Source organism: Symphalangus syndactylus, chromosome 8 (genome assembly GCF_028878055.3).
Source record: "Symphalangus syndactylus isolate Jambi chromosome 8, NHGRI_mSymSyn1-v2.1_pri, whole genome shotgun sequence".
In the NCBI taxonomy this organism is placed as follows: domain Eukaryota; kingdom Metazoa; phylum Chordata; class Mammalia; order Primates; family Hylobatidae; genus Symphalangus; species Symphalangus syndactylus.
In genome coordinates, this window is record NC_072430.2 from 27,731,965 (window position 1) to 27,754,065 (window position 22,101).

At 44.9% G+C, this 22,101-nt stretch overlaps 1 protein-coding gene, 2 long non-coding RNA genes and 1 pseudogene across 26 annotated transcripts in view; all 4 read left to right on the forward strand.

The window, feature by feature from the left end:
• FOXN3 (forkhead box N3) overlaps nt 1-22,101 on the forward strand; it is a 463,072-nt gene that overhangs the window by 319,497 nt on the left and 121,474 nt on the right. For all 24 annotated transcript variants that reach the window (XM_063644035.1, XM_063644036.1, XM_055288474.2 and 21 more), the window contains one exon: nt 18,534-18,598. In XM_063644035.1, the coding sequence (XP_063500105.1) occupies nt 18,534-18,598 (65 nt within the window). The remainder of the gene's footprint in view (nt 1-18,533; nt 18,599-22,101) is intronic.
• Nucleotides 1,733-10,084, forward strand: LOC129487554 (adenylyl cyclase-associated protein 2-like; annotated as a pseudogene).
• LOC134737292 (uncharacterized) overlaps nt 18,609-22,101 on the forward strand; it is an 88,313-nt gene continuing 84,820 nt past the window's right edge. Inside the window, exon 1 of the long non-coding RNA XR_010122036.1 lies at nt 18,609-21,391. This is a non-coding gene — a long non-coding RNA (uncharacterized lncRNA). The remainder of the gene's footprint in view (nt 21,392-22,101) is intronic.
• The window catches only part of LOC134737290 (uncharacterized), a 47,963-nt gene continuing 47,259 nt past the window's right edge, over nt 21,398-22,101 (forward strand). Inside the window, exon 1 of the long non-coding RNA XR_010122033.1 lies at nt 21,398-22,010. This is a non-coding gene — a long non-coding RNA (uncharacterized lncRNA). The remainder of the gene's footprint in view (nt 22,011-22,101) is intronic.

A 22,101-nucleotide genomic window follows, 5' to 3' on the forward strand; every position in this document is an offset into this window, starting at 1 on the left:
AGATATTGAAGGGCTGCTGTATTAGTCTGTTCTCATGCTGCTAATAAAGACATCCAAGACTGAGTAATTTGTAAAGGAAAGAGGTTTAATGGACTCACAGCTCCACATGGCTGGTGAGGCCTCACAATCACGGCAGAAGGCAAAGGAGAAACAAAGGCATGTCTTACATGGTGGCAGGCAAGACAGCTTGAGCAGGGGAACTCCCATTTATAAAACCATTGAATTTTGTGAGACTTATTCACTACCTTGAGAATAGTATGGGGGAAACCACCCCTATGATTCAAATCTCTCCACCTGGCCCCACCCTTGACACTTGGGGATTATTACAATTCAAGGTGAGATTTGGGTAGGGACACAGCCAAACCGTATCAGCTACTTTCTAGGCTGTGATAATAGCAGCACTTACTGAGCACATACTGCGTGTGAGCACCCAGAAGGTGGATGTTACCTTTGGAGGATATATAGTTTTTCCAGGGAGGCAGCTGGAGAACTGGCAGGACAGTTGGCATTGAAGTCCCACAGCAGCACTTTTAGGGCTCATAGGAAATTCAGACGAGGGTCAAGGAATCCGCATGGGCCTTATGGAAGATTGTCAGTGTATTCTACGCAACAAGAGGGACATTGTCCAGAAGATTCTAGTGTTTGGTTTTATTCTTGGCATAGTAACCAAGGCATCCAAAGGCAGCTGCAGGGGTTCCTCTGTACATCTCAGAATCCTTGAGCTAATTTGCCATCCATGTCCCTGCCTCTTGGAGGACAGGATGGTTACTTTGTCACAGGGTCCTCATAGCAATGTAAAAACATGTTTATTCAGTGAATGGATGAGAGAAAAGAGAGTGGGGAAACCAGCCCTTAGTTTTAGAGCCTGGCAGTGGAGCAGCAGAGGCGTCACCTGCCTTATGTACTGTCTGGCCAGCCATTAGGAAATGTCTGTTTGTCTGTCTGTCATCTATCTATTATTTATTAAATTGTGGTAAAAGACACATGAAATAAAATGTACCATCCAGCCTTTTTTTTTTTTTTTTTTAATTTTAAAATAGACGGAGTCTCCCTCTGTCGCCCAGGCTGGAGTGCAGTGGCGCCATCCAGCCATTTTTAAAGTTTACAGTTCAGTGGCATTAAAGATACTCAGTTGTTGTGCAGCCAGCACTGCCATCATCATTTTTTTCGTCTTCCAAAACTGAAACCCTGTACGCATTAAACAACCACTCCCTCTGTTCCCCTCCACCTAGTTCCTGGCAACCACCATTCTCCTTCTATCTATGAGTTCAATGACTCTAGATACCTTATATAAGTGGAGTCATACAGTGTTTGTCTTTTTTGTGACTGGCTTATTGCATTTACCATAATGCCCTCAAGGTTCATGCTATAACGTATGTGAGTGTCTCCTTCCTTTTAAAGGCTGAATATTATTCTCTTGTTTTGTCTATCCATGCATCTGTCGAGGGACAGTTAGGTTGCTTCTACCTCTTGGCTATTGTGAATAATGTTTCTCTTTTCTTCTTCTTGTTTTGTTTTTTTTTAGAGACATGTTCTCTCTCTATCACCCAGGCCAGGGTGCAGTAGCGTGATTATAGCTCACTGTAACTTTGAACTCCTGGGCTCAAGCCATCCTCCTGCCTCAGGTTCCCAAGTAACTGGGACTGCAGATGTGTGCCACCATACCTGGTGACTTAAAAACTTTTTTTTTTTTTTTTGTAGAATTAGGGTCTTGCTATGTAGCCCTGGCTGGTCTCGAACTCCTAGCCTCAAGCAATTCTCCTGCCTTGGCCTCCCAAAATGCTGGGATTATAGGCGTGAGCCACTGTACCCAGATGTGAATAATGTTTCTATGAGCATGGGTGTACAAGTATCTCTTCAAATCCCTGCTTTCAGTTCTTTTGGGTATATATCCAGAATCGGAGCTGTTAGATTTTATGGCATTCCTATGTTTAATTTTTTTTTTTTTTTTTGAGACGGAGTCTTGCTCTGTTGCCCAGGCTGGAGTTCAGTGGTGCGAGCTCGGCTCACTGCAACTCCGCCTCCCGGGTTCACGCCATTCTCTCGCCTCAGCCTCCTGAGTAGCTGGGACTACAGGCGCCTGCAACCACGCCCGGCTAATTTTTTTGTATTTTTAGTAGAAAGGGTTTCACCGTGTTAGCCAGAATGGTCTCGATCTCCTGACCTCGCGATCCGCCCGCCTCGGCTTCCCAAAGTGCTGGGATTACAGGCGTGAGCCACCGCGCCTGGCCCCTATGTTTAAGTTTCTTAGGAACCGCCATACTATTTTTTCAGAGTGCCTGCACCGTTTTAAGGGGATGTCTTTTGCGCCGCCTCCGTGGCATTAGTCGGGGTAATGTCTTATATAGTTACTTAGCTTTTCCTTTTACTTGCCTTTCCTCTGTTAGTTTTACAAATGCTATTCTCCTTCCTATGACCCACTTATGTTTGAATCGTATTGCTTAATATCTGGCACTTTGGACAGGTTTGGGATAACAAAGGCCATGGATAGATTCATCCACACTAGCACAGCAGGCCCAAATTCTGAAGCTGTTTCTCCTCTCCTCCAGCGCCTTTAGAAATGTTGGGTTTAGGCTGGGCGCGGTGGCTCACGTCTGTAATCCCAGCACTTTGGGAGGCCGAGGCAGGTGGATGACCTGAGGTCAGGAGTTCGAGACCAGTCTGACCAACATGGCAAAACCCCACCTCTACTAAAAAATACAAAAATTAGCCAGGCATGGTGGCAGGCACCTATAATCCCAGCTACTCAGGAGGCTGAGGCAGGAGAATCGCTTGAACCCAGGAGATGGAGGTTGCAGGGAGCTGAAATCGTGCCATTGCACTCCAGCCTAGGCGACAGAGCGACACTCCATTGAGAAATGTTGAGATTATCCCTGGGGCCCCTGGGCAGATGTCCTCTGGGGAAGTCCCAAGCTGCTGCTTCAGAGATGAAGCTAGAACCAAACTGGCCCTACTAGACTGGGAGCTCTTGGCCCAGCTGCTCTGCCTCCCTCAACTCCACCATTCTAATTGTGATTAGTAGGCTCATTTGCATCTAAAAGGAGTAGTTTTCTTATCAACACCATTGAGTGGAGAACCAGTGTGCTCCATTTATATAGAGTGGCCCATTTAAATCAGGGCCGATTAGCAGTAAAAGTAAATGTGGGTGTTTTACAAATGCAAATATATCATGCAAATAATGTACTTTATACTGAATGATGCCTTGGTTTTCATATGTAAAATTAGAAACTGTGTAGCACAAAGATAATGATAAACACCTTTGCATCTGTTCATGAGATGTATCATAAGCTGTATGCATCTAAAATCGTAGCCGTGGTTTTAAGCAGAGTTTTTTCAGTATATACTCAAAACACGCATCCCATATTATAAAAAATATGCATGTATTTATCTAGTTATTTATCTGTTCCTAAGGAATCAAGAAATTGCAGAAAAGAGGAATCCAAATTACCTAATCTATTACTTACTATTAATGAGATTTATAATTTTCTTTCCATTTTTAAAGATTTTTGAGTTTTTATTTGAGATGATGACAGTGAAGAAACTGTGTTACTATAGGCTAGTTTCTTTGTGAGAGATTTAATTATGTTTATAAGAGATGTTTTAAAAATCCTGGCCGGGCATGGTGGCTCACTCCTGTAATCCCAGTATTTTGAGAGGCTGAGGCAGGAGGAGCTCTTGAGCCTAGGAGTTCAAGACCAGCCTGGGCAACATAGCAAGAACCAGTCTCAAAAAAAAAAAGAAAAATGCAAAAATTAGCCAGGCATGGTGGCTGCACCTGTAGTCCCAGCTACTCAGGAGGCTGAGGTGGGAGGATTGCTTGAGCCTGGAAGGTTGAGGCTGCAGTGAGCTGTGATTATGCCACTGCACTCCAGCCTGGGTGACAGAGTGACAGAGTGAGACCCTGCCTCAAAAAAAAAAAAAAAAAGGAAAAAAAGAATCCTTAGCGTTTGAGATAATTCTGTGTGGGAGGTGCAGGTAGCATTCCTGCTGTTTTTCAGAATCACTTAGAATAATGACAACCATCTTCCGTGTGCTGTGAACCTGGCCAGGTTCTAAGAGAGGAGTCACTGTTAGCCTCTGCTCACGTGACGTCTGCCACGGTAAGGTGAGACACACATACCTGTGGGTTAAAGGTATAAGGCGTTAGAATGGGAAGACACTGCAGAGTGCAATTAATTCCCAGATGAGCTGACAGAAGGTATTTGCCAGAAGGATTCAGAGGAGGGAGAGGTTGTAGGGTGAGAGTGACCAGATAAGGTATCCTGGGTACCTGGGATTGGAGTTGAACTTTAAAGGATGAATAGGCTGTAACAGGTGAAGAGAACACGGGTCGAGGGCATTTCAGGCAGCTGAGGGAGAGATTGGGCTTGGATGGGCCCAAGAAGCCTCCGGGGTGCAGGTGTTCTGGAGACCTGTGCCAGGCGGCATATTGAGAGCAGGAAGGACATGCTGGGAAGGAACAGGAGGGCTTCTGAGGGGTACCAGAACCAATCGGCTCTCATCCTGCCCTATAAGCATTTGTTACAGGAAAGCGGTCTGGATCCTGACTCCAAGAGAGGGTTCTTGGATCTCAAACAAGAGAGAATTCAGGGCGATTCCATATAGTAAAGTGAAAGCAACTTTATTAATGAAGTAAAGGAACAAAATGATGGCTACTTCATATATAGAGCAGTCCCGAGGGCTGCTGGTTGCCCATTTTTATGGTTATTTCTTGATGATATGCTAAACAAGGGGTGGATTATTCATGCCTCCCCTTTTTAGACCATGTAGGGTAACTTCCTGTTGTTGCCATGGCATTTGTAAACTGTCATGGCGCTGTGGGAGTGTAGCAGTGAGGACGACCAGAGGTCACTGTCATTGCCATCTTGTTTCTGTGGGTTTCAGCTGGCTTTAATGCAACCTGTTTTATCAGCAAGGTCTTTGTGACCTGCATCTTGTGCCGACCTCCTGTCTCATCCTGTGACTTAGAATGCCTTCACCATCTGGGTAGGCGGCCCAGTAGGTCTCAGCCTCATTTTACCCAGCCCCTATTCATGATGGAGTTGCTGTGGTTCAGTCGCCTCTGGCACATTCACACTTCTGTAGCCACCAAACTCTTTGAATGAAGACGCACATGGAGACTCAGTGTATGAGACACATGAAAAATGAGAGGCTTTGTTGACATTGCGCAGCTCTGGTGATACCAGTCCCCCACCCCTGATAGCACTCTGGGCACCTCTCCAAGTTGGCAAGCCCTGGGGACTGCGCCTGAAGATGCTGTGCTTCGAGAAGGCTGCTGAGCTGTCAGGCAGGGTGGCCTGTTGTGGGGAGAGAGGCTGGAGACAGGGAGGCCTATTAGGATTCAGGAGAGGACACTTAACTTGAGCTGACCCCAGGCCTGGGAGTAGAAACAGAAAGGAAAGGAAAGGAAAGGAAAGTGCAGGAGCCCTTGGGAAGAATGGGTGGGCCCCGATGGGGACTGGAGGCAGGGACGTAGCCGAGGAAGGTGTCAGAGCCTCCAGAATTTTGAACTAGAACATTTGCCAGATGATTACCAAAGGCTGGGCCCGTTGTTTTCTTCTATTTTGTTCTTTGAGGAATGCTGAATTAAAGGATAAACTTTACTTCCCTCAACAGACATTTGTGCCAGCCAGGTTCCAAGCACTGCAGTAGGTATTAGGGATTCAGGAAAAGATAGCTACAGGTGTCTCGGTATATATAGCCTGGAGAGACTGCATGTGGAAGGGAGATAGCCACTGTCTGGGGCAAATTGTGCTTCTCTCCCCCCACCCCCAACCACCGCCCCATTCATATGTTGATGTCCTAACTCCCAGTTCCTCAGAATGTGCCCTTAGTTCCAATGTGCCCATATTTCCAATAAGGTCCTTGCAGGATGTCATTAGTTAAGATGAGGTCACACTGGAGTGGGGTGGACCCCCGACTCAACGTGACGATGTCCTTAGAAAAGGGGGGAATTTGAAGACAGTTGCACACACGGGGGAATGCCGTGTAAAGATGAAGGCAGGGCAGTGCCCCTGCAAGCCAGAGAACACCAGCAAACACCAGCGGCTGCGAGGGAGGCCGGGAACAGATTCTCCCCCACAGCCCTCTGGAGGAACCAGCCCTGTGACCCCTTGGTCTTGGACTTCTGCCCTCCAGGACTGTGAGAGGAGGAATTTCTGTTGCTTAAACCGCCCAGTCTGTGGCACTTGGTTATGGCAGCCCCAGCAAATGAATAGACGCTGATAAACCCTGGGCAGCGTGGAGAGCGTGCCCTGAGAGCTGGCCAGCGAGGCAGAGGGGGGAAGCTGCCTTCTGGTTTGAGCGGATGTGGGGGCTGGGGCAGCTGAAAGCTGCTCTGTGCAGAGCCCGCTGGAGATACCCTCCAGCATCTGGAAACAGAATCAGCTGGCATTGGGGAAGTGGCAAACCCAACCTTTCCACAAAATCTCCTAGGAAAAGAGCATGAGAAGAAAAGAGGAGAGGGCTAGAACTCTAGGTGTTCTAGAACTCACCATGCTCTGATGGTGGGGCCGAGCCTGGACAGACAGCTAGCCGACTGACCGGGAAGAAGAGTGGGAGGAGCCGAACCCAGGCCAGGAGGGTGTTTTGTAGCTAAAGGTGGAAAGGATTTTTAAGAGATGTTGCCAAAAGTAATAGAAAGTTTGTGTAACTCAGAAAGAGGCCTCTCATGTGAGTGCACGTGGGAGGTCGTGCGGTGGGGAGGGGAGAGAGGCTGGAGTGACATCAAGGGCAGTGACCCCTCCTCTTAGTCTGTTTGTGCTGCTGTCACAAACTGGGTAATTTACAAACAATAGATCTCTCGCTATGCTGGAGGCTGGGAAGTCCAAGATCAAGGCTGTGGTAGGTTCATTGTCTGGTGAGGGCTGCTTGCAAAATGGGGCCTTGAACGCTGTACCCTCCAGAGAAGAGAAGCACTGTGTTCACATGGCAGAAGGCAGAAAAGGGGGGTGACTCCCTCCTTTAAGCCCCTTTATATGGGTATCTAATCCCATTCATGAGAAAGGAGCCCTCCTGGCCTAATCACCTTTTAAAGGCCCTACCTCTTAACACTATCACCTTGGCAACACCTGAGTTTTGGAGGGACACATGCAAACCATAGCACCTGGGGAACTGGGAGACCCAGGTGACCCCTGGCGGGAAGAGATTGTGGTGGTGACATGAGGGAGTGGAGGCTGGGCTGTCGGTCCCAGCTCTTGAGATTTGTGAGTGCAGGAGAGAATAATGAGAGCAAAAAGGAGGACTCGGACACCAGTTTACGTGTGGCGATTTTTAAGATAAGAAATCATCAGTCCTGGGAAGGGGGAGGTGAGTAGAGACAAGGGGTAGTGGAGGGAGGAAAGATTCCAGAGGAAAAGAAGGGTAATAGAGATGTTACTTTGGCAAGTAAGAAGATGCACACGCAGGCAGAAATAATGGAGCCAGTGAACAGAGGTGGAAGGAAGGGCATGTCCTTGGTTTAGAAAAGAGGAGGTGACGGTGCCTGCCGAAAAGTGGAGAGGGAGGTTTGGGACTTGATGAGTGGAGAGATTGGGGCCAGTGTTCCTGGGTTCTCATTTGGGAGCAGTTTTATTCCCCAGTGGACACACAACAATAACTGGAAACATTTTTGGTTGTCACAGCTGATGAGGTGGTTGTCAGTGGTGTCTAGTGGGAGGCCAGGAAGACTGCTGAGCATCTTACCGTCCACAGTGTAGCGTCCCAGGACAAGAATTACCCAATCCAGAATGTCAGTAATGCTGAGGTTAAGAAATCCGGCCATAGGTCAATAGCAGTTCGCAAACACGTTCAAGGAATGAAGTCCCAACTTCATGGCAGGCTTTGGGGAATGTGATGAAACTTCAGTATATTTAAAACAACACAGTAAGGGCCACGGGAAGAGAGCATGAGTGTCCAGCCACAGATTTGCATTGCCAAAGACAGGACCCCAGGGCAGCAAAGCAGAATGGCAGACATGCAGGGACTGCTGGAAAGACTGGAGTGGGCCGTCAGCCGCCTGGAGTCGCTGTCTGCAGAGTCCCACAGGCCCCCTGGGGATGGCGGGGTAGGCAAGAGTGTCTGTGGAGGTGTGGCACCCTCCGTGGAAGCCTTTGATAAGCTGATGAACAGCATGGTGGCCAAGTTTTTAAAGAACAGTAGGATCCTTGCTGGTGACATGGAGACTCGTGCAGAAAGGGTGTTACGGGGCTTTCCTTCTGATGGCATCTCATGACCAACAACCCCGAGAGAATGCATGGCTGCATTTCTGAAACCCAAATCAGAAAAGATTCAGAAGTCCAAACCTTCAGAGAGAGAAACTGAGGGAGTAACATGTTTAGTCATCTCTCAGATGTCAGCAAAAGCCTCCCTACCTTTGATTGCATAACTGTGTCCCCCAAATCCAGTACTTACGTCAACGAGATGTGTGATGCTGCCACCTTTTACACTAACAGAGTCTTAAAGGGGCTACAAACATGATTTACACCGCATGGACTGGGTGAGGTCATATGTGAACATTTGGAGTGAGTTTCAAGCATGCATCAAGGAGCACCACACCACAGGCCTCACGTGGAGCAGAACAGGTCCGCAGCACCCACATCAGCGCTTTCTGTTCTTTCCTGAGGGCCTGACCTTTCTCCACATCCTCCTCCTCCACCTCCTCCAGGGCCCCTCCACTTTTTGAGAATGAAGACACAAAAGAAAAGTCCTCTCCTTCATGCTCAGCTTTATTTGCCCAGCTTAACCAGGGAGAAGCCTAACCCGGCAGAATCAGGGCTCTGGCACGTCACAGATGACCAGAAGGCCTATATAAGTATCCCAGCCTGCAGGCTCACGGAGGGCAAACTATGTCTCCCCCCAGAAGCTACACTCCAAGTCCCACATCTCCCAAACATCCTTCCCAGAAACATGCACCCCTGTTCAAGTTGGAAGGAAGTAAATGGAGAGCAGAGTACCAAGAAGATAGGAATGACCTTGTGATTTCAGAGACTGAGCTGAAACAAGCGGCTTACATTTTCAAATGTGAAAAATCAGCTCTCCCGATGAAAGGGAAAGTAAACTCCATTCCAGTGGAAAACTGTAAGAAGTTTGGTCTGGTGTTTGACAGTGTGGTGGGCATTGTGGAAATGACCAACTCCAAGGACATTCAAATCCAGGTAATGGGGAGAGTACCAGCAATTTCCACTAATAAGACAGAAGGTTGCCACACATACCTAACTTGGGGAAGATGCATTAGACTGTGAGATTGTGAGCATCATGTCATCCAAAATGAATATACTTATTTGTCAGGGTGGTAATGACAGAGAATTTCCTGTCCCTCAGCAGTTCAGGACAGCATGGGATGGATCCAAGTTGGTCAGTGAACCCCCTCACCTGAGTCCCTCCATCAAACACATAAAAAAGTAGCAGTGAAGAGCTGGAAGTTGCAGTAGCACCTACCACTTTAGTTTTGGCCTCCGACAATTCTGTGCTATAGACACAGCATCGTTTCTGGCACGACTTTGTGGGCATTTTGAAATACTTAACGTTTCTTCATGATTTGCCTGTGTGCATGTGATTTTAGTTCCACGTGGTGACTTGTGAACACTATGGATTTAAAGGGAAAAAAAAGAAATCTGTTCCCCTCATATCACAAACATAGTACCTGATAGGTAAAATTACTGCATGATTCAGTTTTCCATGTGTGTTTAATTGCTTGTTGAAAAATAAACTAAGATGTACATTTTTATCTTTTAGACAATTTCAATATGATGTAGTAGTAATGTGCCCTGAGAAATGTACAGTTTTTTTCTTATTGTGAGCACATGTTCACCTTTGGCAGTGTGGACACGCTGTCAGCAGGAGTACGTATTTCAGCCCACGCTTTTAAAAGATGTAAGAACATTTCATATTAAGGACCAAATTCAGGTTCTTTGTCCTTGAAAGACCTATATTCTTTATAGTTACTAAAAACCAAAAGTATAAATTTGAATTATTCATCTTGTATGTATTTCTACCGTGTCATTTGAAAACTTACTTTTCTGCATAAGAGATTTTTATGTCAACAGATTGATGGGAGGAAACAGTGCTTTTGCTATGTAGTACCTCGCAGTGTTGCCCAAAAATCAAGCTCAGTGTCTGTTTTCCAATTTTGAACATGTTAAATATCAGATGCCTTCTAAATGGTGTCTTTAATGTTTTATTATAGTCTAATTTTTTCTTTTCTGCCTGCCAGACTTGCTAACCAGTCGCAAAAATGAACATGAGAAAAGCCATAGATGTATTACTTCTCCTAAAGCCTAAGGAATTATTTGTTAGTTTGGCTTTCTGCTCTGATTTTGTAGTCTTGCTAATACATGCTTTTTCTTTTTCGTTTTTCTTTTTTTTTTTAGACAGAATTTCACTCTGTCACCCAGGCTGAAGTACAGTGGCACGATCTCGTCTCACTGCAACCTCTGCCTCCTGGGTTCAAGTGATTCTCGTGCCTAAGCCTCCCGAGTAGCTAGGGTTATAGGCGCCCGCCACCATGCCCAACTAATTTTTGTATTTTTAGTACAGACAGGATTTCGCCATGTTGGTCAGGCTGGTCTCGAACTCCTGGCCTCAAGTGATCCGCCCACATGCGCCTCCCAACTGGGATTACAGGTGTGAGCCACCACACCCGGCCCCATGTTTTTTTCAATGTTAAGGGAAGTTATGATAGTCCTTTGTATCTTTTCAGTACATAGTATTGAAAAATCTGCAACTTATTGGATGACATTTGATGAATTATAGTATAATGCTTATGGACCCAGTGCAAGCATATATATATATATATATATATATATATATATATATATAGTGCCTGTTACAGCCTTTGGAGTATGTCATTTCCATTTTTAAAATATCTTCTGTATCTGTATAGTATTTGGATTATTAATGCTCACATACCAAGGTTTTGCTATAAAAGTTTTGTTCGTATAATGTTGATAGTAAACATCATTTTTCAACTGTAAACTTATTCTGAAATAAAGTAAAATGATAATTGTTTAAAAGTAAAATAAAATAGCTCAATAGATATGGTGCCAGAGCAGCTGCCACCTGTCAGATTCTCATGGGTCCTGGTGGTATTGGGCACACAAGAACTATGTGCAGGCTGATACCTTTGAAATCAGTTGAGTCTCCAGTTTCAACATTTGGTTAAGTTGACAGAGCAATTCCATTTCTTATCTTGATTGGGGTATTGCCCTCTGAGTAATCTTGCCACACTCTCAGTTATCGTGTTGGTGGGCCTAGCTGGTTGTGGTCTGATCACTTCAGTCATGCCTCCTCAGTAATTGTCAGCCTCTGAAATGGGCCACTCTTGGCAGGTTTCTACCTGGTCTCTTTCTGTCTCTTGATTGAGTGCCCATTTTGGATCTTTGCAGGATTCTGCATGGAGCTTTTTTTTTTTTTTTTTTTTTTTTTGAGACAGAGTCTTGCTCTGTTGCCCAGGCTGGAGTGCAGTGGTGCGATCAAGGCTCACTGCAGCTTTGGAACTCCTGGGCTTAAGCAATCCACCCACCTCAGCCTCCTGAGTAGCTGAGATCACCGGCACATGCCACCACACTGGGCTAATTTTGTTTATTTTTTGTAGAATAAAAAAAGTTTTATTTTTAGTGTTTCCCAGGCTGGTCTCAAACTCTTGGGCTCAAGTGATCCTCCTGCCTGGACCTCCCAAAGTGCTGAGATTACAGGGGTGAGCCAACAGAGTTACTTTTTTTTTTTTTTTTTTTTTTTTAGCATTCTTTAGAATAAGTGACATCTGTGAAGCTGCTTCTTGGGTATTTAGTAACTGTTGCTACTTTAGACTGAGAAATATTTGCAATTAGAACATCTCAAAGAATCCTTAAAGGAAAGAGGAAGAGAAAAGTGCAGTCACCTCATCTGTCACAGGAATGGAAAAAATGGCCAAGCTGGGATAGTTAAGGATGTCTAGGAGGAAGTGCTGGTGCCCACCTGACAACAACCACTATGTTGCTGTGTGGCCTTGAGTGTGTCAGTTAACTCTGAACTCGGGTTTGCTTGCAATCAAGACTACCACTGGGCCCAGGCGTGGTGGCTCACACCTGTAATCCCAGCACTTTGGGAGGCCAAGGCAGGTGGATCACTTGAGGTCAGGAGTTCGAGACCAGCCTGGCCAATGGCAAAACCGTGTCTCTACTAAAAACACAAAAAGTAGCCAGGCATGGTGGTGTGTGCCTGTAATCCCAGCTACTCGGGAGGCTAAGGCAGGAGAATTGCGTGAACCCAGGAGGCAGAGGTTGAAGTGAGCCCAGATCATACCACTGTGCTCCAGCCTGAACGACAGAGCAAGATTCTGTCTCAGAAACAAAAACAACAAAAAGAAAAACCACCTCTGGGATTTTTGCAGTCTAGAAAGCATTTTTTTTTCTTACCCATCATCTCATTTTATTCTCACACACTAGATATTATCATTTGCCCCCGGCTTGCAGGCCTGGAATTGAGACTTTGACAAGTTAAAAGACTTTCAGTCTGTGTTTTAAACAAATTTCTTGAGTCCAAATCCCGTGGTCTCTCCACTTCACCCTGGATTAGACCCTGTGGCCACAGAGATCCCTTTTAATTGCCGGGACACTCAAGCTTCTTTGGAAGGTTAGAAAAGTGTCGAGAGTGTCCCCGAGAATCCGAACTTTCATCTGTGCTCTTAGCGATGCTTCTCAAACACTGAGTGGTATTTTGTGAAGCTTCCCACACACGTCTCTGTCCAGTCTGCTCTGGTTGCCGTGTTCCAAATGCCAGCGACTGATATCCTTCACTCAAAGAGCCCCTGTTACAGTGTGGCGTAGGTCACATTTGGTTTTCTATTTCCTGGTGATTAATCCCCAGTTATAAGGCAAAACGATGGAATTTTGAGGATTTTTTGGGGGGTCTTTTCTCCCTTTGTTACAACTGCTTTGACTGTTTTATTCCTGGGGAAACACAGTCTGTTGGTAGATGTCACCCATCCGAAGGGATTGGCATCACAGTCCATCTGCGGCGCTAAGAGTATGATAGGACTCTGTGCTCAGTTGCTTAAGAGTAGTGGGTAAGCTGTGGCCTCCATGAGTGCTAAATCAGGGTGGGCTGGTCTTGCTACACCCATTTTTCCCCCCACCCCATCCCCGTTGGTTTGGGCTTTCTGCTTTGTCGTGTGCTGTGGACCATTCTGGCAGAAAGCTAACCACGGGGGACATTCAGATATTCTTCCTTTCTTCCCACCCCAAGCACTTTAGGCTTTCATTCATTTCTTCAGTGTCCTTCTTATCATCTCAATCTCTCTGTTCTTTCTTCTTCCTCCCCCTCCTTTCTTCCCTTCCTACTCCTCTCCCTCCTCCCCTCCCTACTCCTCTCTTTTTTTATACATTAACAAAAATTATTTATGTTGAAGTGGGCAGATGACTTGAGCCCAGGTGTTCGGGACCAGCCTGGGCAACATAGTGAGACCCTGTCCTACAAAAAAAAAAAGAACTTAGCCAGGCATAGTGGTGTGTGCCTGTAGTCCCAGCTACTCTGAGGGCTGAGGCAGGAGGATTGCTTGAGTCTAGGAGGTGGAGGCTGCGGTGAGCTGAGATTGTACCACAACACTCCAGCCTGTGTGACAGAGCAAGACCCTGTTGTCAAAAAAAAAAAATTGTGGTAAAAGACATATAATTTACCGTCTTAACTATTTTGTTAGTATGCAGTTCTGTAGTGTTAAGTGCATTTACATTGTTGTACAACCAACCTCCGGAACTCTTTTTGTCTTGTAAAACTGAACCTCTGTACCCATTAAACTCCCTACTCCGCCTTCCGTGAGCCTCTAGCAACCGTCATTCCATTTCCTGTCTCTCTGAATTTGACTACTCTAGATACCTCTTCTATGTGGAATCAGACAGTATCTGTTTTATTTATTCTGCCTTATTTCACTTAGCTTGCTTTCAGGGTTCATCCATGTTGTAGCATCCTCTTCTCTCTTTTTTTTTGTTTTTTGTTTTTGTTTTGAGACGGAGTCTTGCGCTGTCACTCAGGCTGGAGTACAGTGGCGTGATCTTGGCTCACTGCAACCTCCGCCTCCTGGGTTCAAGCAATTCTCCTACCTTAGCCTCCTGAGTAGCTGGGATTACAGGCATGCGCCACCATGCCTGGCTAATTTTTGTATTTTTAGTAGAGACGGGGTTTCACCATGTTGGTCAGGCTGGTCTCGAACTGCTGACCTTGTGATCTGCCCACCTTGGCCTCCCAAAGTGCTGGGATTACAGGTGTGAGCCATGATGCCTGGCCCACTTCTCTCTTTTGAAGGTCCTAGTTCACATTTGGCAGGTGAGATCTTAGAAAACAGTCCTTTTCTTAATTTATTTCTCATTGAGATCCACAGAAAGTTCAGCTGGTGAATACAAGTGTGTGTCTTGGCAGAACCTCCCAGGGTCTTGGTTTATAATCCAGGTGGTTCTCACAATGGTTAAGGTTCCTGGGTGTAGAGAGAACACATGATGGATCACGTCATCTTGCTAAGAGCCATCCTCAGGCTGTCCTACCTGTTGACTCAGGCTATCCCCTTGGGAGCTGGAGGTAGTGCAGCTCAGAGTGTGGGATCCGGGAATTACTGAGGGCTGAATCTCTGGTAGCTGCCGGGTATGCTGTTCAGGATGGTATCACTCACCTCTTGGGATTTGCAGGCTCAGCGCTGCTCTTAACGATCAGCTGGATCAATGTTCTCAAATGCCATGTTGCACTCCACCTTGCTGGCCGGCAAGGTCCTCTTAACCTGTTGGTCCGCTTTCTTTGTTACAAAGTTGGTCTGGCTTATACTGCTGAAGGTCATGGGATTTTTGTTAGCGTATTATTGAAATGAGACATTTGTGGCACTGGCGTTGTATTGTTTCTGCTAATAGGAGCCCGTGTGTCTTTCACATATGGTTAGTCTGATTGCTTTTTCTAGCCCGGGGCTTTGCCTTGGAGAGAGTCCTAGCAAAATACCATTCACAGCCTTCTTCCACGGGGAAGGATGACTAAGAGTTTAGTGCTGGAAGAGCAGAAGAGGAAAGCTGGAAGATTAGAAATGAAATTGGAGCTGCTGATGTGTGTGTCTCTATGGTACAGTGGGCAAGCCCTAGTCCTTCTTGGGTTGATCACTAACTTGTCACACAGTGCCTTGGGCAAGTCCTTTCACCTCTCAGGACCTCTGTCTGTCTCCCTATAGAACAGGGAAGGTGGCCAGGCATGGTACCTCACACCACCAGTGCTTCGGGAGGATGAGGCAAGAGGATCACTGGAGGCTAGGAGTTTGAGACCAGCCTCAGCAACAGAGCAAGACCTTCTCTCAATTTAAAAAAATAAAAAAAAAAAGAATGGATGAGTTAGGCATGGTGGCTCACCCCTGCAATCCCAGCACTTTGGGGGGGCCAAGGCGAGCGGATCGCTTGAGGTCAAGAGTTCGAGACCAGCCTGGCCACTGAAATCAGTTGGTGAAACCCCATCTCTACTAAACATACAAAAATTAGCCGGGCTTGCTGGCAGGTGTCTGTAATCCCAGCTACCCGGGAGGCTGAGGCAGGAGAATCGCTTGAACCTGGGAGGCGGAGTTTGCAGCGAGCCGAGATCGCACCACTGCACTCCAGCCTGGGCTACAGAGCGAGACTGTCCAAAAAAAAAAAAAAAACCCAAAAAAACAGGAAGGTGATTTCTGCCCTGCTCACCCTGCAGAATTAGAGGATTCCATGGAAAAGGGTTGATTACTATGCTCAGTAAATGGTAACTTGATCCTAGGGTCAAGCAATGCAAACACCATTTTAAGGTGATTAAAACCCACTCAGGGTTAAAAAGGGGCCCCCATGGTCACTTCTCATGGCAGTGATATTTACATGGCTGGGTATGGAGCACACTCCATTCTTCCCCTGTACCCACCACTCCCACCCTCCCTGCTCTTGAGCTGCCGGAGGATGGGTGGTTTGCAACTCCTCCCACAAAGACTTCTATCACTGCTTTCATCTCTGAATTACTGTGGTTAATAGACATTTCTAAGTAATTTCATGTACTATGTGTGGTTTTAACCAACTTTAAGCTTTTAAAGGCCAATCATCCAGGGACATCTCTAGATGGAGGGGGAAAAAATATCAAGCTTGTTGCCTTCCCAACCTGCAGCCACTGGAGACATAAGCATGAGTCTGTCTGTAGGCATGGCTGGTCTCATTAGATAGAGTCAGAGGAGTTTGGAGCCAGGTAAGTTTGACAGCAGGTTCTTAGAGGTCATAAAATAGGGTTTTAAATGTTCCCCTCAAGTCTTTCTCAACACCAAGCACAATTCTCAGCAGGGGTTTAATAAATCCTTGGATCTTCTAGCAGTTAGAAGACGTCATTTTGAGGAACCATCCGAAAGAAGCGTGTGGATATGGGCCAAGGAGCTTGAAAACTTTGCAGTTAGCATGGCAGGAGCTGACTTACCTCGAGCTGGAAAGAGACCACGTGTGAATTCATCAATTACAACAGGGGCCAGGAAAGAGAAGGTGGCGGTCAGTCCAAGTCTCTCTCCACTACTAGAGTACAGATAAGTTCCACAGCACCACAGATTGACCATAGAACAGTGGTGATCAGTGATTTAAGTACATTAAAAGGATGTTGTAAGAATCTTTAGGTAGATTTCTATCATACAGAGAATTTTCCTTATCTAAACCACTGGATTTATCCGACCTTCATTCCCCATACTGCTCCATCCCTGATGTCTACTCAGTTTTCAGCCAAATCAAGGTCAGGATAAAGAAGAGATTTGGATGGAAGTAAGCTAGATATTCAGGCTCCTGCAGTAATACTCAATTATTGAATTCTCTAGAAATACCAACTCTGCTATAATGAAGTCCTGGGTTTTAAAATATCTTTATAAATCAGGTGATTCTGTACTGGCAACAGCCAGCTTGCTGTTCCTTGCTTTGTTATAAAAATAAGATGGTAAAGTCCTGAGAGCTTGCTGGGATTGTTAAAAGATAATCTTAAGTATTTTAATGCACATTATTCTTCATGCAACTTTGAGCCTTAAGTGCCCTGAAACAGAATAAGATCGGAATCCAATGGAAGAGCAATCAGCTGGTGTCATCATCCTGAGACTCCAGTCCGGTCTGCTGTAACCCTGTGTAGCTCCTGGCCACTCTACAACTGCCTGGCTGTGAATCAGGGCTGCGGGGAATACCATGGCTGAGATGCGTGATGCTCATTTATTTAATTTTAGTTCAGTGGATCTAAAACAAAATAAAACCAAAGTTTCATTAACATCAAGGTTTATAATATGTATTTTCTAGCACATTTGATGTGATTTTGATGTGTGATAGTATTTTTGTGCTGTAGCTCGTTTCTTCTTCCCTCCTACTCCTCCCCAATCATGTAATGTGTCCCTATACCTGCTGTACTATTTGTACTTCTGGTAATGAAATTCCAGTGGGCAGAACTGTCATTGGCATTTCTGCTTGCTAACAGTATTGCTGTCCTAGATAACTAGAGACCCTGGTTTACTGGTGAAGCATTCACCATATAGCCCTTCAGATTCCTCTGTGTGTGTGTGTGTGTGTGTGTGTTTCTGCCAAACTTACAAATGCATTATTCGAACTTATTTTTCTCATATTGAAGGTGATTGATAATGCATTAACCAATATAATTTGTCATGTACTATTTTGGTGAGAGTAATTTATACTGCCTCTTATGCTGGATGTAGTAACATTTTTGACTAAGTACTTCCTAACATTAATCTAAACCAATCCTTGATTTAGAATATAACCTACTTTCCACTCTAAGGACATTTTACTAAGGCTGCCTTAGTTATAAAGTTTTCTACTGGCTGTCTTAAAACAGTGAAAATGCTCATCTATAAATGCAGTAAGTGTCTTTGTGATATATTGATCTTTCCTATTTCCTTTGCCTCTCCTATTACCACACTGTGGGTGGTAACATATCTGCAAAATGTTTTATAGGGTATGGAGTGCAACGTTTTAAGCCAAGAAATTGAAAACAGGATATGAAACAAGAGAAGAGGGGGAAGGAGGAAGTCGATTAAGGTCATCTCCATATATTAAGGATTTAGTGGTAGAAATGCCAAGAAAGGCGAGTTTGCATTTGTAGCAGGCAGGTAGCACCAGGAATGTTGGAAAACCCGCTTGGTCTCAGAAAATATGATTAGGAGTTCTTCGCCAGGTAGCACCAGGAATGTTGGAAAACCCGCTTGGTCTCAGAAAACATGATTAGGAGTTCTTTGCCACATACATTCATGAAATTATGAACAGGTTAGCAAATATTCTTAAGTTATATGCTATGCCATTAAACCATGTGAATTTGCCATTTTGTGTATCTGTTGGTCATTTCAGTGCCTAGATGTGAGCAGGGTCAAGATGATAAGCAGAATACTCACAGGTTCTGCACTGTGAAATATGAAACCTGTTTACAATAAAGCAGACCTCATGGTTTTTGAGGATGCATTTTCAAAGGGTGTCAGTCATGCATACTTGGGGAAATGTTTTGAGGGAAGTGTGGGGAGGGGTTGCAGGTGTGTGAGTGCAGATGAACTTGGCCTTATGCTAGTTTCTCTTCTCTTTCAGCACATCAGGTCCACCCATCTGGCCGGGCAGTACCTTCTTCAAGAGAAATGGAGCCCTTCTCCAAGGTAGGTCCCTAGCAACACCCCTTCCTCTCCCTCCTCCTCACCCAGCCGCCTTTCATCACTCCTTTGTGCTTGGTGTCAAATAGGAGAGTTCTGTCCCGTTTAGGAGTGGCCGCTCTCTGGAGAAGTGTGACTGTTGTGGGTGGGGTCTGTTTCTCCAGTTCTCTATATTTCTTCCTACTCAAGCTTCTCGGTCACTGTGAATCATGAGTCTGAAACCAGGCCTCTAAGGGCTGCTTCTTTGGCCTGCCATCACTGGTCATATTCTGGAAGTGTTCGGCTTGCTTTGGTGACGTTGGAATTACATGGTAATTAGAATGTGACAGAAACATAAACTAGGCTGATAAAAGCAAACCCCTTTACATGTTTCAAAAACTTGAGCTGAAAAAGGAGGGTTTGTTTATTCTGGCACTTGTATCATCATGGAGGTGCATGCATTTCTTGCTGTTGCCCAACATCTACATGTACCTGGAAGGTTGGCCGTGGTTTGTTCTGAGGTTCGGAGTCCAGTCACCCTACATTGGTCCCCACAAGTGTCACCTACAGGGGACACCCTTGCTGTTGTCCAGCCCAACTCAGCTGCCTTGTCCTAGTCCCTAGGTGGTGTGCTCACGGAATTCCAATGACCTTTCATCTCTACTTTTGCCATTAAGTTCCTTTTGAAATGGCCAAAGTTAAGGAGGAATAAGTGATTTAAAAAATAGCAAAGAGGTTCATTTTTAATCCTTTTAGAAATTACTTTGGGGTTGTTGCTATTTTGGATATCTGTTCTGTAAATAAAATGGAATTGAGTGGTTCCCGGGGTCTTGGAGCTTTCTATCCCTCCTACTTCTGTTGATTGGCTAGGAGTCAGACAGGTCCCACTGGCCAAATGCGGATGGGTTTGGCTGTGCTAAGAGCTTTTGAACTACACTGGGCTTATGGTGAGGGATTTTAGTGTCTATTGATTGGTCGAGAGCTATTTAGCCTCTTTCCCTTAAAAGTACAGGCTGAGGGCTGGCCCTATGTATGAAGGAGTAGAAGATAAGTGTGGTTAAGAAGAGATACATGTATCTTCAGGTTTCTGTAGTAGCTCAAACCCTTGTCAGAGATGTCATCACATTTTTAGTGCTGATTTATAGGCCATGCAATTGCATACTGTCATTTTAATAGCCCGTGAAATTGGGGACTCAAGTGTTTCTTTGTATTTTTGCTTCGTACAGGTGAAATGTAGTCAGGCAAGTTTGGTTAAACCTAATTTTAATAATCATTGTAGATATCCTAAATGTTTAAGAAAACAAAAGGAAGTCCCTCCACTCTCAAAAATTAACACATAATTTTAAAAAATCTATTCTGTTTTCCCTTTAGATAGTAGAAGTGGAAACTGATTAGGATCAGCCTTTGGGTTCTTTTCAAGTGAGTTTCAAAGTTATGCGTGTCATTTTTCCTCTAAAACTATAGCAGTGATATGAACATCATTCAGGTTTGGATTAGTTTGAGAAAAGAGATTTTGTTCTTAGAGCCTTTTCTCACGATTTTTATTCATTCACTTTGGCATTAGGTAAGTTCTTTTTGTTCGTTTCTGTGGGGCAAAAACATGAGGGAAATATTAATGTTGATAAGGTTTCTGAAGTTGAGAGATGTCAGTATGAGATTATCCTGTGCGTGTAGACTTCTTTTCTCTTCCTGATAGGGTTACAAATTCCCCCAGTTGCTGTAGGCACTGTGAATTAAACTAGTACAGATTTCAGATGCTTATTGAATCCACATCCAGTTAAATGCAACGCATTAAAATTTTGTACATTTGAAAATCAGAAGAATCTTGGTGAGAGCTTGGGAGGGTGGGCAGAGATTTGTTAACATTCTTTTTTTTTCTGTGATGTTTCTTCATTCCCTAGAGTTCTGGAGACACTTTTGTTGTGATAATATTTTTTTGGAATATGTGGGTATTCTTCCTAATTATTATTTTTGTGTTCCTTTGGTGGGTGGTTCTGGGCCATGGGAAAGTTGCTAAGGCCCACAAGCAAGATTTTACGAATAAAGATATGAGTACCTAAAGAAGGGACTGTCCAGTCATGCCAGGGGAAGGTTTGGGTTAGAATCAAGTAGAAGAAAAATGTGTCTGTTTAATGCCACTTTCTCAGGTTTTTGATTTCTCACTTTCTATTTTCAAAAATATACACACACCCCTCCTTTTCCCCTATAGCAAGTGGATGGAAATTTTTCTAGATAATCAGACCAGTAGGGAACTCTGTTAATAGGTTCCAGCCACAGGCATTGGAATTGAGGGCAAGTAGAACGAGGATGCTTGTCCCCAAAGATGCCAATTCTCAGCGCTGGGGGAGAAGGTGCAGTTTGGTCACGTGGGGGTGACATGGGAATCTTTCTTTAGGGTGCTGTGGGACCAGTGACTGGCCAGCAGAAGCCAGCCAGGGTTATGGATCATGAGTTATGGATCACTAGCAGGACTGGCAGAATTGAACCAGGGTGGGGGAGAACTTGCTTCATGGAGTGGTCTCCCCAGGACTCAATAATGCAGGATAGGAAAATAAGTAGGATATTGTTTGGCTGTGCCCCCACCCAAATCTCATCTTGAATCGTAGCTCCCATAATTCCTACGTGTTGTGGGAGATCATTGAATCATGGGGCGGTTTCCCACATACTGTTCTCGTGGTAGTGAGTAAGTCTCACGAGACTTGATGGTTTTATAAGGGGTTTCCCTTTTGCGTGGCTTTCATTCTCCCTTGTCTGTTGCCATGTAAGACGTATCTTTTGTCTTCCACCATGATTGTGAGGCCTCCCCAGCCACGTGGAACTGTGAGTCCATTAAACCTCTTTTTCTTAAATTACCCAGTCTCCAGTATGTCTTTATCAGCAGCATGAAAATGGACTAATACAGTGGGGGTGCCCTGTTGTGTAGAGGAGGGAGACCTATTTTTGTCAGAAGGGTGGGAGCAGAGGGGCTATCACTTCTTGGGAGAACTGACACTTAAGGCCTTAGAAAAGCAGATAGATATAGCTGTGTGGAAATAGAAAAAAAAAGTCATTGCAAGAAAGAGAAATAACCAGAGAACTTAGCTTCACAGAGACCATAGCAACAGCGCGGAACCTGAGCACTTCATAGACACCTTTGGATAGCGACGGGAAGAATAATGCAATGTCTGAAGAGGAAATAATGGAAGTTAAAACCTGAAACAAAGTGAAAATCAGAATGACCTAATAGTTACAGTGGGGCACCAGTTTTCATTGTCTAATCGTCGTTTGGTTTAGAGTGGAAACTTAATACCTTTATTTTTCCCAGCACAAAACTAATTGCAAGAATTAACTGGTCGTTCTCGAGGTCCTCCTTGGACGTCGGGTGCAGTGCCTGTATTTTGGTTCAGAATCACTGGCAGGAGGGGCTGCTGAATCACCTCTCGGTTTCGAGGATAATGGGGTAAGATTTGGTTTGGATTACACCAGGCATGGGTACTTAACATAATTGGTCATTTCATCAGTTCACAGTCTTTATTTTAAATACCATTTAG